The 16,573-nt window shown below is 32.9% G+C and overlaps 3 protein-coding genes across 8 annotated transcripts; all 3 read left to right on the plus strand.

Moving 5' to 3' along the window:
- The first annotated feature begins 6,065 nt into the window (after positions 1-6,065).
- Positions 6,066-7,885, plus strand: LOC140813452 (uncharacterized). Its single transcript, XM_073171922.1, has 3 exons — positions 6,066-6,522; positions 6,720-6,775; positions 7,560-7,885. The coding sequence occupies exons 1-3, from the start codon at positions 6,366-6,368 to the stop codon at positions 7,794-7,796; spliced, it is 450 nt and encodes a 149-aa protein (XP_073028023.1). The 5' UTR covers positions 6,066-6,365; the 3' UTR covers positions 7,797-7,885.
- Positions 7,886-8,866: 981 nt separating this feature from the next.
- LOC140836099 (CBL-interacting serine/threonine-protein kinase 11) lies at positions 8,867-10,553 on the plus strand. The gene is given in 2 exon segments (XM_073201511.1): positions 8,867-10,135; positions 10,137-10,553. Coding segments are annotated over 2 exon segments (1,296 nt in total). The 5' UTR covers positions 8,867-8,992; the 3' UTR covers positions 10,290-10,553.
- Positions 10,554-11,231: 678 nt separating this feature from the next.
- LOC140836060 (uncharacterized) lies at positions 11,232-15,877 on the plus strand. 6 transcript variants are annotated; one of them, XM_073201475.1, is made up of 11 exons: positions 11,232-11,376; positions 11,523-12,414; positions 12,777-12,892; positions 12,997-13,116; positions 13,588-13,675; positions 13,999-14,090; positions 14,169-14,273; positions 14,883-14,992; positions 15,232-15,319; positions 15,400-15,435; positions 15,516-15,877. In XM_073201475.1, the coding sequence occupies exons 2-11, from the start codon at positions 11,592-11,594 to the stop codon at positions 15,597-15,599; spliced, it is 1,662 nt and encodes a 553-aa protein (XP_073057576.1). In that variant the 5' UTR covers positions 11,232-11,376; positions 11,523-11,591; the 3' UTR covers positions 15,600-15,877. The 6 variants fall into 6 exon arrangements, 4 of the variants coding, with proteins under 4 accessions (XP_073057576.1, XP_073057597.1, XP_073057583.1 ...); XM_073201496.1 differs by having other exon boundaries at positions 13,607-13,675; positions 13,999-14,121; positions 14,199-14,273; XM_073201482.1 differs by having other exon boundaries at positions 11,253-11,433.
- Positions 15,878-16,573: the final 696 nt, after the last annotated feature.

Here is a 16,573-nt window from a genome sequence, read left to right on the forward strand (position 1 = left end):
AGTAGTGATACTGGAATCTTTGGGATTTTGTTGATTTTTTTTTTTTAAAAAATTTTAGGAAGGAATTCGGAGTTAACGGTAAATTAAATTAATAGTGGACAAAAATACGTAAATGTGATAAAATGTTCACGTCCGAGGAGTAATTAGCATATATATACAAATACAATATTAAGGGAGTATTTTGAATATCTTTTGCTTATTTTAAATAATGATTCTAGAGATTATTTTGAAGTTAGTGAGAAATTAAAATAGAGAATTTTCGAAAATATAAATCTTAAATTTGAGTGTGTGGAGAAAAATTATTTCAAGCTTAATTTTTAGTTAAATAATAACTATATCCTTAAATTATATAAAATTGATATATTTTAATTGTCTAAAATTTGATATTCACATCATCAACAATGGATTTATATAATTATTATTAAATCATGAATATTGTATCAAAAGTAATTTATTTTTATAACATGAATGCTTGAAATATATATAAAAATAATTAAAAAATTTTTTAAAAAAATGACAAAATATGTATAATAAAAAAATTGGACAACCCAAGACATCTGACATAAAATACATTAATTTTAGAATGTGTCCATATAATATAGCTTGATTTATTTTAGCTTAATTTTGCACAAACGGTATGGAATTAATGACAAAAACTTCTGTGATACGGTTTCAGAGGTCGTATTTTGTGATACAAATATCTAATTTGGATCATCTTTTTAAAAATATTACTTTTATACTAGGGTGTGTTTGGTTGAGTGAATTAAATAAGGATAGATTAATAATCCAATATTTATCGTTAAAATTTTAAGTTGTTTTAATAATCATTTTGACCCGGTTTAAGATCCAATTTTATGGATAACTATTTGATTAATAAAATTGAATCTTAAACCGAGTCAAAATGATTATTAAAACATCTTAAAATTTTAACGATAAATATTAGACTATTAATCTATCCTTATTTAATCCACTCAACCAAACACACCCTTAAGAGTATTACTTTTTTTTCTTTTCAAAAAAAAAAGAGTATTACTTTTTATTGTGAATATAGGTAGGATAGATACGTCTCACAGATAAAAATTCGTGAGACCGTCATACCTAATCAAAATTAATGATCTTCTTTAGAAAAAGTATGCATGAAATACTGCATTCTTGAAAATGACAATGGTAAAATAAATGTAATTCAAATACAGTAATAATAATAATAATAATAAAAGCAATTCATGTACACTGAATCAATGATGATGATGATGATGATGCAAGTGAGGTTCTTGTCACTCGTGTGGACTTATACTGAAAATTAATCATGTCCTCCAAACGGGCCCCTTAGCTGCACTTCTCGAAATCTCGTTCTATATAAAAATAATAATATAGGATTTAAATTCGAAGTTTGTTTATATAAAATAAAATAAAATAAAATAAAATAATCACATATATATAATAAAATAAAATAATCACATAATTTTGTGTCAACAAAAAAGATTCATATTTGCAAACATTTAAATGAAGATTTCCCTAACCTGTCATTCCGATTAAACATCAATTCACGTCCCTAATTTACAATAAATGGTCGATTATTCACACCATGCGCACGTTCCCTACAAAGGGATCGGATATAGACGTGTCGACGACTCGACGTATTACGACATGATCGCGGATATCAATTGGGTGGGACGGGATGGATGGGCCGGAGATGTCTTCCCAATCTTCGCATCATATCCCTTTTTTTTTTTTTCCTAATAGAAGATTCCCTATTTAATTTTTGTGGGGATTAAGTCTTTATAGGAGGATTCTATCTAATTGGCCTGAGAATTATCATCCCGACTTCGTGGTCATTGAATTTTTATCCAAGTCCCCACCCTCATTGTAAATAATCTAGAATTGGCAACGATGTGATCCGGATGATGACGTGAATTAAATCATTATCTTTATTCTCACTTCAAATATAAAAGTTGAATTAACAACAAAAAATATTGATATTCATTTAAATAATATTGATACAAGAATCCAGGTACATATATAAATACTAATTTTACTTGAATTTTTTTATATATATAATTCATGGTTTTAATAAACAGAAAATATGAAACCACATATTAACATAAGACGATGAGTTGGATCATGAACGAGATTTGAATGTTATGATTTTGAGTTTTTTTAAATTATTAAGAAAAATATATTATTATTAGTTACAATAATGATATAATTATCAAACGCATCAGAGCAAATTCGAGAATGGGGATAATATTTTCTTACACGTGTACGATTTGCTTTCCCTAACATACCCCATTTCGTGTTTTTCTCGCGGACCTCAACCGTTGGAAAAATATAATCCCTAAGACATGACATATTTAAACCACATACATCGAATTAATGCATATAGTTGTTAGATTTAATTATGATATTGATTTGGTCTCCTCCGTCATAAATTAATTCATAGACCATTTAAACAAGTACTGTCGAGTCAAAATTAATAGATTTTGAATTTATATTAGATACACTGTTATATATATATATATGTATATTATAATTTTGACATGTTTGACGAAAAATAATGGCTCAAGCATACGAAGTGCATATCATGCAAAGCAGTGACAAAAGGTTTGGACGAAATTTCCTTGCAAGTATATATGTACTGTGGAAGGACAGCACATATATAATCAAACACATTGTCATAATTTGGTGTACCAAAAAAACATATGAAATAGGTTTTGTGTTCTTAGTTTTAATGTCTTGTCCGCTTCTTTTTGCCTTTGGAATCCAAACAAAGTGATGGATGGATGGGAAAGGGGAATAGGTTTTTCATTATTTATGTATTTCACAAAATCTTATGTCACATAGAAATTCGTGTTTGTAGATAATAACTTGAAATATTCGATAATAGGAAACGAATAAGTATCGATGAGTTGATGTAAGTGTTCAATATTTTTTTTAAGAAAAATTTGTCTCTTTTTGTCGTCTTCTTTTAAGACACAACAACTCTTTATTACAAAAAATCGCAAGAACAATAAACCAGAAATAGAGTAAACTCTCTTTATGGGAAGAAGAATGATTTAACAATATGAGTACATAATTTCTAAAAAAAATTCTCATTTTGTTTTAATGATATAAATACATTGAACTAAAATATTGTCACTAGATTAATATGTTAATTAAAAATATATGTAATTTTGCAATAATGTGTTAAAACTAAAGAGCAGGTCTTTTGTGAAACGGTCTCACGAATCTTTGTCTGTGAGACAAGTCAATCCTACCGATATTTGTCTCACAAAATACGATTGGTGAGACCGTCTCACACAAGTTTTTGTCAAAACTAAATTAGAGCAAGTAATAAACACCTGATAATTTATCACTAGCATCATTAAAAACTTTTAAAATTTCATAAATACTAGTACTTGTGTTTCATTGATTCTAAAACAAATAAATATCACGAGTTTGAATATGTTGATGAAAAATGTACATAATAATTTTTTATATTCAAAAGACGACAATAACAATTTCTATATTGAATTATAATGAGTTGGAAAGTCTCGCGCAAACCTTTTAGGCCTCATACTATTTATTTTTCAAAATTTGCACATTGTTTCATAATTTGGATATATGTCTATAGATAATGAATTGTGGTCTTAATTTGTTGAAAGTGTGATTCTAATTTTTTAGTTCATCTTGAACACATAAATTTAAAATATGACGTGTTCACTTAATATGAAAAATTTTACCACATAATGATGATTTATATATTTGAGTAAGTTCACTAATATTAGAATTATATGCACTAGTATTATAAAAAATTATTGAAAAAATTTGAGAAGTTAGACAATATTTTTCTAAAATAACAAATATAATTTGAGAAATATTGTGTCGTGTATAGTTCATCAAAACATATATATGCAAGAATTTTTTTTATTGTTACAAAAACTATCAATCCAATGACATGTAATACTTATATATGAACAATTTTTATAATAATCACTACAATTATTCGAAAACAAAAGTTTTTTATTATTTAAACTAGAAATTTTTTTAATGAATTCTTTTTTCAATGACTAATTTTTAAAAATGAATGTTTTAGTGTATTTCATGGTATACATCTAACAGAAGAATTTGTACTTGTAGAACGTCAATTTTAAAAAGTTAATTTATCAATAAAACTAAAAAGAGTTATTCAGCAGCATAAAATTTAGTCGTTTCTTCTTTAAAAATAACTTGGTAAAATTTAAAAGTTGAGAATCGTTATCCGATTAACAAGAGAATGTTAGAATTTGAGTTTAAGAGCGATAAATACCAATTTTTATCATATTATTTTTCTCGATGTACTATGTTAAAGTTTCATAACCACATCCTTGTTGAAATCCGTAACTTTTGAACAATATTTGTGTTTGGCTTGCAAATCACACGAGGGAAACATCACACGATTTTCGAAATGTTTAATGAAGACTTCGGTTGTCGCGTCGTCAGATTGCTCATTCTTTATTGACTTTAACGATGATGTGTGTTGTTGAACATCTTGTTCTCGTCATTCATGTTTCTTCTCATAAAAATCAAAATAATAATTTTCGACATTGAATGAATGATAATCGTGATGCTTGAACTCAGGTGACATGATGTCCTTTCCACCCCCAATGACTTGATCCAGTTCATGACCATTTGTATAAATATTAAATTGAAGTAATTATGAAAATAAATTGACAATTAACAGCTAATCAATAATTGAAATATGATATTTTTATAATAAATAAAGAACTAAGAATTAGAGATTTAGATAAAATTGTGTGAAAAAAATGAAATGAGTGGAGGTACTTATAGGGAAAAAACGGGGAAAAAAATTCAACAGTCGACCTATTAGTCCATATCTGGGTCGACCTACTCCTCCAGATCCGGTCAACCCGCATTGCACAATGGCCACATCATTGTGGCCTTTGACTATGAGTCGATTCCGATTCAAGTATGGGTCAGACTCATCCCTTGGCCAAGTCTACAACAAAGTGATGGATGCAATTCGACCTAGCTTCATTCAAATCCAATAATGTGATGGATGCAATTCGAGCTAGCTTCAGTCAAATCCAATATTAAGGTCTAAGAGTTTGAAAGAAATAATGTTCGTGCTTCAACTAAAGAAAGAAAGAAAACAAAAATCGATCACAAAATAATAATCTTGGATCGTGAAATACGGGGGAGTCTGGTTAGTTGGTGGCATGCACGCTGTGTACAAGAACATGATGACAATGTGTAATAATAATTTTTTATGATAGAAGTAGCAGTCGCCATCATTCGATGCATACATAGTAAACTATCGGATTAATGAAATATCATACAAACCATGCAAGTCAGATAAACTGTAGTGACAAAACTTTGTGCGAAATGGTCGGTTGAAAATTTTTTTCTAAAAGGAATTAAACTCTTGATTATTGGACTAACGCTCACCAACTCAAGTACAAAAATGATTTTCCGCAGCACATCATCAACAACGTGCATTAAAAGTACGATGCGAATATTACTTTTAACGACGTGCACCCATATGTGCATTGTTAATATTGTTGCACTTGACAGAAATAACGACGTGCATTAAACTTTTAATAAATAAATATTTTACGATATATTTAATATATCTATGTCAAAAATTTGAAGTGATTAGTAACACATTGTAAAAAGTGAAATAACAATGAAAATGTTGGGACAACCCACACATGGGAAAAAGGTGTGGGGCGGGAGAGTTGTTGGCGCTGCTGTCTTTGGGGGTTGTAAGAAAAATGTCTGGAGCGCAAATCTCACCTCCAGACATAGCATAGCCCAGGAATTGACCCCCATACCACTTTCCCAATTTCCCATTCCATGAGTTAGTTCTTGGCCAATTCTACAATAATAATACTCGCTTTTTATGTTTAGTGTGATTTTATAGAAATATATATATTAGTTGCTAAAATTAAAATATTCGAGTTAAATACGTAAACATATTATTAATTTATATATATATATATATATATATATATATATATATATATATATATATATATATATATATATATTGTGCATATCTATTACATTGTATAAGCAAAATACTTTTGTCACATGCCAAATCCCACTTCTTCTCTGTTGAATATTCCAACTGCTCAACTTGATCATCTCGGTCATTTATAATATCCTTGCACGATTAAGTTCCATCTTCCATTTCGATCCTCGTAAACCATTTCGATCCAACAACTCTAGCTAGCTCCAAACATTTGCACACACAAATCCCACCATTACTTGTAAAGTTTACTGTTGCATGGGGTACTATCAGATGTCAGAACCCAGCGACAGCGAGGGCTGATTCTTTACTTTAATTTTTTTATTTTCACGTTTTAGAAGAGCAATTCTTGTGGTACATGGCGCAGTTTTTCTGCAGAAACAAAAATGGACTCATCAAGAAACGGAAGACAATACAGACATGGCCACTTGTTGTTTATGCTGTCATCACAATCTTCTGCGTCTCCGGCTTCTGCGTTTATGTGAGGAGAAATATCTGCTCATTTTCTTCTTCGGGTGAGCTTAAAATACTGTATATTTCTTCCTCCGTGATTTGTGGTCAATTTCTAGTCTACTAATTTATTGATCAATAAGAAATTTTTCAAAAAAAAAAGTCTACGGAGCCCGAAACAACTGACTGGTTGCGTTTTCATGAACAAATAGAGGCAACTTAGTTGTCTATTTGTCTTATTTATGGATGCATTCATTCGCAGAATACAAGAGGTCGATGGTGTTGGCTCTTAAAGCTAATGAGGATTACTTGCAACAGGTTAATTAGTAGACATTTCAATTTGTCATTCCTTGTTCATTTTGAGGATTTTATTTTAGTTTGTTTTTTGTTTCTTGAGCTTGAAGACGGGTTTGTTATAATCGAGTGTCGAACTCAGGATATCGTCTCAAACTTTAGATTTTGATGGTAAATGTGTTACAAGTTATCGGCTACAAAATACAATTATAATTTGAATTTTTTTTACGGTAGACAAATTCAACCCCCACATGCAGTTAGTTGGCATCATATCTTACAAGTATCTGCTGAAAATATCATCGTTTTATTGCAATAGAGGTTAAATTTGTAGGATTTAGAAACTAGAGAGAAGCATTGACATAGAAAATTAAAAGGAAAAAAATGAATTTATCAGTGGATTGAAATATTAAGGCCCGTTTAATTTTTGGTCCATTAAGGGCCCATTTGGATTTTGCGAATCCCAGCATGTGTGGGAGATTGCGTTTGATTGGATTTTTAGTTTCTTTTTTTTTTTTTAAAAATTTTATGTTGTTTTCCAATTATTAATTAAATATCAGTATTTTGTTTTAAATCAATTATTGAAAATGCAGTAATTTATTGATCATGTTGTCGAAAGAAAAAAGAGTCTAAGATTGAGTTTGGTTCAAGTAATTTTGATGGTATATCAATTATAAAGACGTGTGTTTGTTTCCATTTCCTAAGATAAAATATTCTTAGTCAAAATACAACTTGTTACCGGTAGTTCTCTTTTTATACTATTCACTCACTTTGCTCAGGATTTTGAATGTGAATCTCATGATTGTTACAGAATTCAGATAGAAACAAGATTTGGAAGCTAGTCGATGCGACAAGAATAAGCATCACTGGGACAAGAAGACTCCTAGGCCGCCCGGGATCATCACCTCCTCATTGCACTTCGAAATGTGGTAGATGTGTACCGTGCAAGCCCGTTCAGGTCACGGTGCCGCCGGGGACGCCTGTGACTACAGAGTACTACCCCGAAGCTTGGAGGTGCAAATGTGGCAACAAATTGTACATGCCATAGTCAATTAATAAGCTTAGAGCTTATATATTCACTTGGTAGCATGCATGCGCGCACAGCTTGTTTGTCTATAGACTATAGGTAGTGAATCCATTTAGCGGGTAAACGTTATATTTATGACATTGAGGGTATGTTTGGTATGAGTGATAAGCAAATGATAGATTGTTAAACTCATGTTTGTCTCATTTTTTATTGGTCCAATTAATCAAGAAGGTTATGATAAAAAAACCTATTTAGGTGAAAAGACATCTCATTGTTTTGGGAGGATTGATAATCCAATTCCTAAAATATAAAGTAAATTATCATTTTACCCACAATTGATAGTTATTATTTTTTTATTTGCACACATATAACATAAATAATTTCATTATGAAACTAAATAAAATTTTAAAAAATAGAGGAAAAAAAATTAGAAATCCACGTATCATTCTCTGCGCTTAAAAAATAGAGATAAAATGAGATAAAATGCAAAATCATATTAATTTTTATTAAAAAATAAATTTTCAGATAAATATATAATTTAAAATTTTATAAAATATTTATTTATTAATAGCTGAACACATGTTTTGAAAACATTGCTACAATATCATTTTATATACCAAATTGTCATCAATGTTAGGGTATTTTTTTTCTCAACAACAAAAAATATAAAATTTATCATACTCATTAAAATCTTACCAAACAAAATATTCTTCATCACTACACATTTATATATCCTTATTTTAAATTTTGTCATCAATTAGTTATCATATCCTACACACGATGGATTTAATTAAATTAAATTTGATAAAAATCTGTGTAAAATGGTTCGTATTTATCAAGATATTTTTTCTTTTTTAATATATATATCCCCGCGTTTTTGCCCTGTGATGGCACATTTCACGTGTTGGCCATGATTTTGCCAATTTAAATATAATTTATTTTGGAACTGAAAACACGTGCGACCATATATAATATAATATAATATTTTGGTAAAAATTCAAAATTCTGATGCTCAAATTCAACGATACACGTTACAGACAAGACAACCACACCTTTTCTTTGTGTGTGTATATATAATAATATATATATATATGTATATATAAGCATCTGAAAACCATTCAATCGTCTTTTACCTGAGTAAAACTCGCTCTGTCTCAATTTTCAACAGCTCGTAAATATCTGTATACTTGTTTTTCGGTCTCTGGATCAGCCCAGCGATGCCAGAGATCGACAACGTTTCGGCTTCCAACCGGCCCTCGCCCGCTTTGTTAAACAAATACGAGCTCGGGAAACTTCTGGGCTGCGGCGCATTTGCCAAAGTGTACTATGGGAGAGATATTGAAAGCGGCCAAAGCGTTGCTGTTAAAGTCATTCACAAGAACAGGCTCAACAACGCCGCCAATCTCATGGGTAATATCAAGCGAGAGATTTCCATCATGAGCAGGCTGCGCCACCCATATATCGTCAAATTGTTGGAGGTTATGGCTACCAGGACCAAGATTTACTTCGTCTTGGAATTCGTTAAAGGCGGGGAGTTATTTGCTAAAGTGGCAAAGGGACGGTTCAGCGAAGATCTCAGTCGGCAATATTTCCAGCAGCTCATCTCCGCCGTCAGTTACTGCCACTCGCGAGGCGTTTTCCATCGCGATTTGAAGCCTGAAAATATGTTGGTGGACGAAAACGGAGATCTCAAGGTGTCCGATTTCGGACTCAGCGCTCTCACCGAACAAGTTCGACCTGATGGCCTTTTGCATACTCTTTGCGGGACCCCAGCTTACGTAGCGCCGGAGATTCTAACCAAAAGAGGTTACGACGGCGCCAGAATCGACGTATGGTCGTGTGGCGTCGTCTTGTTTGTGCTCACAGCTGGATTTTTGCCGTTCAACGATCCGAATCTGATGAACATGTACAGAAAGATATACAAAGGCGAGTTTCGGTGTCCGAAATGGATGTCGCCCGATCTCAAGAGGTTTTTGTCTCGCCTTTTGGACACCAATCCCAATACGAGAATCACCATCAACGAAATCGAGCGCGATCCTTGGTTCAAAAAAGGTTACACTCAACCCAAATGCCCGGAATACGAGGATCTTTGCACCGTAGTGGAGGAAAAGCAGGACAGGAAATCATTGGATCTCAACGCATTTGACATCATTTCCTTCTCTTCGGGGCTCGATCTTTCCGGATTGTTCAACGACAAACTTAGACCTGCAGAGTACGTGGAACGGTTGACGGTGGAGGATCAGCCGGAGAAAGTAATCGAGAAGGTGGAGGAAGTTGTGAACGCCGAGCATGGCGGCGTGAGGTTGAGGAGAAAGAAGGATCGCGGATTGGAGCTGGAGGGGCAGAACGGTAATTACAGTAGTCCAACTGGAGGTCTACCGGTTGACTGACAATTTAGTAGTTGTGGAGGTGAAGAAAGAAGCTGGGGATGCCGACGTGTTCTCGGATTTGTGGGAAGACAAAATTAGGCCCCTCATCGTAAGGAAACCGGAGAAGCAGGTTTCCGGCGACTAAGTTAGGGGCGGTTCCGGCGACTAGGGTAGGTTGCCAGCCAGTTGGAGAGGGTCGTTGATTTTGTCCTTCTAGTTTTTTGATAGATTGTTTCATTCTTCCACAATTAAATAAAATTAATCAATTATTGTAAATAATTAAAAAATGTGGATTATCAAATAAAACATTGAACTCGGCCCTAAAGGCCTGGATTAGAGTTTAGGGTGTGACATTTGTGTTTCTATATCTTCTATTGTGGGATGTAAATTTTCTTGATTGGGATTTGTATTTGGATCATACAATACAATGAAATATAAAGTAAATAGGAAATTTTTTATTTATCTACACGAAAATTTTGAGGGATCAATTTTGTGAGACAAGTACTTAACATAAAAAAATATATAATTTTTTATTATAAATATGGATCGACTCAACTAATCTCATGTATCTAAACATATGAGACGATCTTACCAAACACCTACTCATCTATCTATCTTTTTTAGTCGTATCATGTGAAGTTCAAAAAATAATTTTTTCAGCAAGCAATGTATGATATCAAAGGCACGCACACTATCTGAGCGTATTCAATTCCATTTCAATTGGGAAAAAACATTCTGGAATTGTTTAAAAGGAATTTTTTCTAAGTGCATGTATATATATATACATGCTAGGAATCACAGCTTTAAATTACAAATGTTTAATAAAATTTGAACTTAACAAATTGAAGTGCTAGTAGCTTCTGAATTTTATTTTTTTTACCCAAAAAAGGGGGGTATTTTAGTAATTTACATTTAAGTATCAAGATAGACATAGTTATTCAAATTCATATATAATAAGTGTGTGTGTGTGTCTATATATATATATGTATATATATATATATATATTATTAAAAACTAAATAAATTTTCAAAATGGACTATCAAAATCATTTTGAATTTTATTCAGCGTAGAAAAAGTGGTGAATCGAATGTTGGACCGAAGAATTCCGCAGGCGCAATTTCGGCCCGCGAGTATGACAATACAAACGGCTTCGCCCCTCTCTCTCACATCTGCCGCCTGCATATTCTGAGAGGTGACCGTTTAGCAAACACCTACTGTGCATGGATTCAAAGGTATTCTTTCCTTTTATTCCTCCAACTTTGTTCCAAGGTTTTATGTGCTCACCAATGGTAAGCTTATGTAAATGTAGAGTTTTTTTCGATTTGGTGCCTCAGTTTTCGTGTTTGTGCTTTGAATTTTTACTTTATTTGTGTTCCAGTGTGAAGAGCCTGTGAAGTGTGGCTATTATTGGGTTTAATTATTAGTCTCTGTTTCGAATTTCTGAGCAATGCCTGTAGAAAGAAGTTCAAGTAGGGGCACTGCTAATAAAGTTCATAGGAAAGTGAAAGTTGCTGCGGGAAGATCAGGAGGGTTGAGTGACGGTGTTAGAACTCTAGAGCATGAGAAAAAGGGAAGGAAAAAGGTGCAAAGTAGAGGGAATAATGGTGATGTTTCTTATGTCAACGTGTATGAGAAACCTAATAAATCCATTGGTATCGGAAAAAGGGATGAGAAATTGAAGAGTAGAACTGGACATGAAGGGCTTGAAGCAGTAGTTGAAAGGAACTGCAGTTGGAAGAGGAAGAGGATCAATGCTGATTCTGGAAAGTATGTGGATCGAACACTTGAAGGCAATCTGAAAAAATTCAAGGCAAAGACTGTGTTTAAAGATGAGACAAGAGTGCTTCGATCCAATTTTGATAAAGAAAGCACGGTGGCAAAAGGAAAAGTTCGTGAATTTGAAAAGCCCTTGTTGACTGGAAGCAGTAAATCCATTGGTAATGATGATGTACTTGGTCAGAAATATCAGAGACACAAGGTAAAGACTGCCAATATTTTAAGCAATGCTTCTAAGAATGTCGTAAGGAATGGGACATTGAATACACTGGAGAAAAGTAAAGCTCTGTTTTCAGCAAAAAAAAATCTGAGCCAGAGAAAACATGCTGTTGACTCTATAGAGAAAAGTCAAAAGAAAGGGACTCGGGGCAGGAAAAGCTCGGCCATTGATTCAGAGTTAAGGGAAGAGCTTCCAAAGAAGAAGAAACGAGTTATTCGGCTAGATCCTCATGATACATCCAACAAGAGGTTGAATGATGACTTAGCTAATAGTGGTGGGTTTTGCTCCTTCAACATCATGTCTGTTACTCTGTTTATATTTTCGTTTTTCATATAATGATCATGACTTTCACTTTGATTTTTTTTAATCTGGATCTGTAATTTCAGAAATCCACTGCTTTTTAGAATCAATTAATAATGATTTTTGTAACTGTTACCTTTCTCAATGTTTGCACATACTTTTTGAAGTTGTTTCTATAAGTCTTGGTCCCAGACCAGTGGAGATTAGCTACATGCAACTCTGTCGCCATAATGCAAATTCACCAACAAACATATTGGATTTAATACTCTCCATATTATCATTTCAATGTCTGTAGATAACCTCCCTCTCCTAATTTACTGTCATTGTATTATCCAGGTGACAGTGTACAGAAGAAACAGCAGGCAGCAAACATTGATGTTCAAATGTCAAATAATGCAAAGTTTCGTGCCATTTGTCCTAGCTCCTCTATCCTTTCCTTTGTAGAAGACAATGTAATCGACCTCATCTTGGATGCTTGACAAGTATATCACCTTCAGAAGATATTCATTTCTAAAATCTTTGGTCAAACTAAGATTTTCTTTATATTGTTTTCCAGTTACTAGGTCGTAGGCGGGAGATTGAATTCAGGAGGGCAGGATACAACACTGAGCTTTCTGCCCCTTTAGATAACATTCCTTTCTCAACAAGTTCAGAAAGAGAGAGGATCGAAGTACCAGTATGCATATATGTCTACAATTTCCATTCTCGTTTTGTTTTGGCGAACCTTTGCATACAGTCTCAATGTAGAAATTTTGTTTCAAGCATGAGACAGTAGGTACTCGTTGAGGATGAGAGACTGAGACAAAATGCAGTTGCATCCTATCCTTACAATATTGTGTGTACCTATTACAAGCTCCTATAGACCATGTCTTACCAGTTACCACTTTACATTTGCTAGAAGAATTAAGCTATGTAGTCTGGTGAGAACTTAGGAATTAGGAGTCAATGATGCATAAATTAAAAATCTAATCTTGCTGGAGATGTCGTAATTGCACCATATTTTCTCAGTTTTCGAGGATAAGCATCCTGGCATAATTCAGAAACAACTCTAATGGCTGCCAATCAATAACCTTGAGCATAAAATCAACAAATTTTTTTATCATTATTTTTTTACTCTTATTGGTGGTGGGTACTAACTAGTTTATAGGTGTTCCGTAATAAATTAGAATTCTTTGCTGCGGCCAAGATTTCATCATCATTTCCATCCCCTGATCTTCCAGAGATTGCATTTGCAGGTAAGACTGTTTAATCTCCTAAATAGAGTCAGATGATGAATTATTTTCCACATATTGCGGACTAATGCTTGAGGCCAGTGATGTATGTGCTATTTGCTGAATAACATGTTTCTTGATTTGGTTGCTTCTATTGTTCATGTTTCATTTATTAATTTGAATCTCAATGTGGAAAATTTTAACAAAATGTTTTATATTTACTGGTTTTAGAGGCAAACATGAAGTTGTTTACTTTTCTATTGTTTACTTATATTAGGTCCTGCTAGCAAAATAGTTTTGTTATGTGTGTGGGGTTAAATATGTACTTTGGACTTGAATCTCTTTAGGGCGTTCAAACGTGGGAAAATCATCTTTGCTCAATGCACTTACCAGGCAATGGGGTGTTGTACGGACATCGGACAAGCCTGGCCTTACTCAGGTGCTGCTTGTGTTGTACAGCTGAATTAAAAGTATGTTGGTTATGCATGTGTTGTAACGACTTAGCACTCTTTTGTAGACTATTAATTTTTTCAACCTTGGACCAAAGCTCTCACTGGTGGACTTACCTGGATATGGGTTTGCTTATGCTAAAGATGAAGTGAAAGAATCTTGGGAGGAACTTGTGAGTCTGAAACTGCGTGTTAAAGAGTTTATTTATGTCTTTCTCAACCTGTGTTTTTCCTTTGTTAATTTGGCATCATCATTCTTCAGTAGCTGATATTATGTTATGTGCATTTGTAATTAGCATCGTGTCATGGAAAATGTAATGTCTTTTCTTCCTATTAAATAAGTTTTAAGTGAAAAGTTTGCACATAATACCATAATACTTTCTCTTACTGTCATATAAAGAAAAAAGGAGAGCTGCCTGTCTTTGGAATGACCCGTGGCCTAGTGATCTCAACTTGCCATGACTTGATGTCAATCTGCATTGATAATTTAAATGCTTTACTTGCATTTGATAACGTGTAATTAACAATTTAAATTGTGTCACATCTATTCTTTTATGAATTTTCAACTGGAATTCTGAACCAGATCTAACTCACATCTTAATCTAGATTAATAACAACTACGAGAGTGTACTTGCTTTGGTTATGTCTCTGGTGTTTATCTGAGGATACTTGTCTGTTTTCCTGAGGAATGTAACTTTTTGTGTTTACAAGAATAATACTTGGATTTCTTTTCACTGTTTCATATATTGTGTGTTCATACCACCAACAATTCACATTTGCAGGTGAAAGAATATGTCACCACCCGTGTTAGTCTGAAGCGAGTGTGCCTTCTTATTGACACAAAATGGGGTATGAAACCAAGGGATCATGAGCTCATCCGGTTGATGGAAAGGTAAGTTTATCATATGCAATGTCTGTATGGATATGGTGTACTGTTGCATATCTTTTTTGAATGTGGTCGATTAATGTGCTTTTCTTTAATTATAATTTTATTCATCCTTGGATTTTAATTTCTAGACTTAAAAGACTGGTGCTCCGAGTAGCTTACTTCTTAATCTTTTGCCTTGTATATATTATCCAGGTTCATTCTTGTCGGATAGGCTTGAGTCTATTTTATTTGTTGACTTGCAGGTCTCAAACCAAGTATCAAATTGTTTTAACAAAGACAGATTTAGTTTTCCCAATTACAGTGGCGCGAAGAGCAATGCAAATTGAAGAGGTGGTACACATCTTATGCATTTGATTGAAACTTAATCAATTTTAATTTCCTACTGAAGCTACAACATTTCTTGTCTACAGAGCCTCAAAGCAAGCAAGTCTGTGATTCAACCCTTGGTATGCTCACTTAGTTAGCCTAATAGCTTCTCAATCTCAATCATAATAAAATATTATGGTGACTTATGCTGGAACTACAGATGATGGTTAGCTCAAGTACTGGAGCTGGCATCAGAAGTTTAAGGACGGCACTTGCCAATGTTGCTCGGTTCATGAAGCGCTAAAAATTATTCCTCGGGTCAGGTATGTGTACACTAAGTAGGTCTAAATTAGTGAAGGAATTTGATTGTCTCGGCTCAATCCAATTCGATACCAATTATCTTGTTAATTGGTCTGGAGCTCCTAAGCGGGAGTAGTATAATCTTCGTTATCGTTTTTGTAAGCCTGTTTATTAAGGCTGACCTGATTGAATCTTTGCCTCAAAATCAAGCTTGCTCAACTGCAACCTGTTGACAAAGTCATTTTACAAGATTGGTTCAACTCCGATTGGCTTATTTGTTTGTTTTGTTTGGAAAAAACTGCACAGGGTTTTGACAACTGAGTACTGTTGTGTTAGGGATTCCCATTCTTGCATAGAAAATATAATTGTCCACTCCTTTGTCTATGTCAAAATTTGAAAATTAATATAGGTGACGCATCCAGACGTAAGTATTCTGATTTATATATATTTTTGCGTCAAAAATTATATTCAACTTCATTTTATATGGATCAATTTGTGTGTCTTAATTTGTAATTTTAAAAATAATAGGTCGAAGGCATTTTGTAAGGTTTAAGAAATGTAAAGTTTTTTTTTTTTGTGAATTGATGAAATTTGAAAATAAGAAAATCTAATTTGGAGGCAATTCGTTTGTTTGTTCGTTTGTTTGTTTATTTGTTTTGTAATATTTTATAATTTGTTATATAATGTCATTTATAATTATAACTTGTGTGTTTATTCTTTTATATATTATATATCACGTAGTTAAATTATCGTAGTGCTATTTTTAAAATAAATTTAATCCTATTATGTACTTAAAAGTCATATTCGGCTCGAAAGATGAAATTATGATAAATCTAAATACGTAGATAACACAATTTTTGTAGAACTTAATTCTGTAAAAATCAAATATTGGATGGAGCAACTATGTGTAAATTTCAAACAATAAAGTTTTATAAAAATCAAATTTTGGATAGAACAATTATGCGTAAATTGCAATCA

This window comes from Primulina eburnea, chromosome 1, assembly GCF_022965805.1.
Source record: "Primulina eburnea isolate SZY01 chromosome 1, ASM2296580v1, whole genome shotgun sequence".
In the NCBI taxonomy this organism is placed as follows: Eukaryota; Viridiplantae; Streptophyta; class Magnoliopsida; order Lamiales; family Gesneriaceae; genus Primulina; species Primulina eburnea.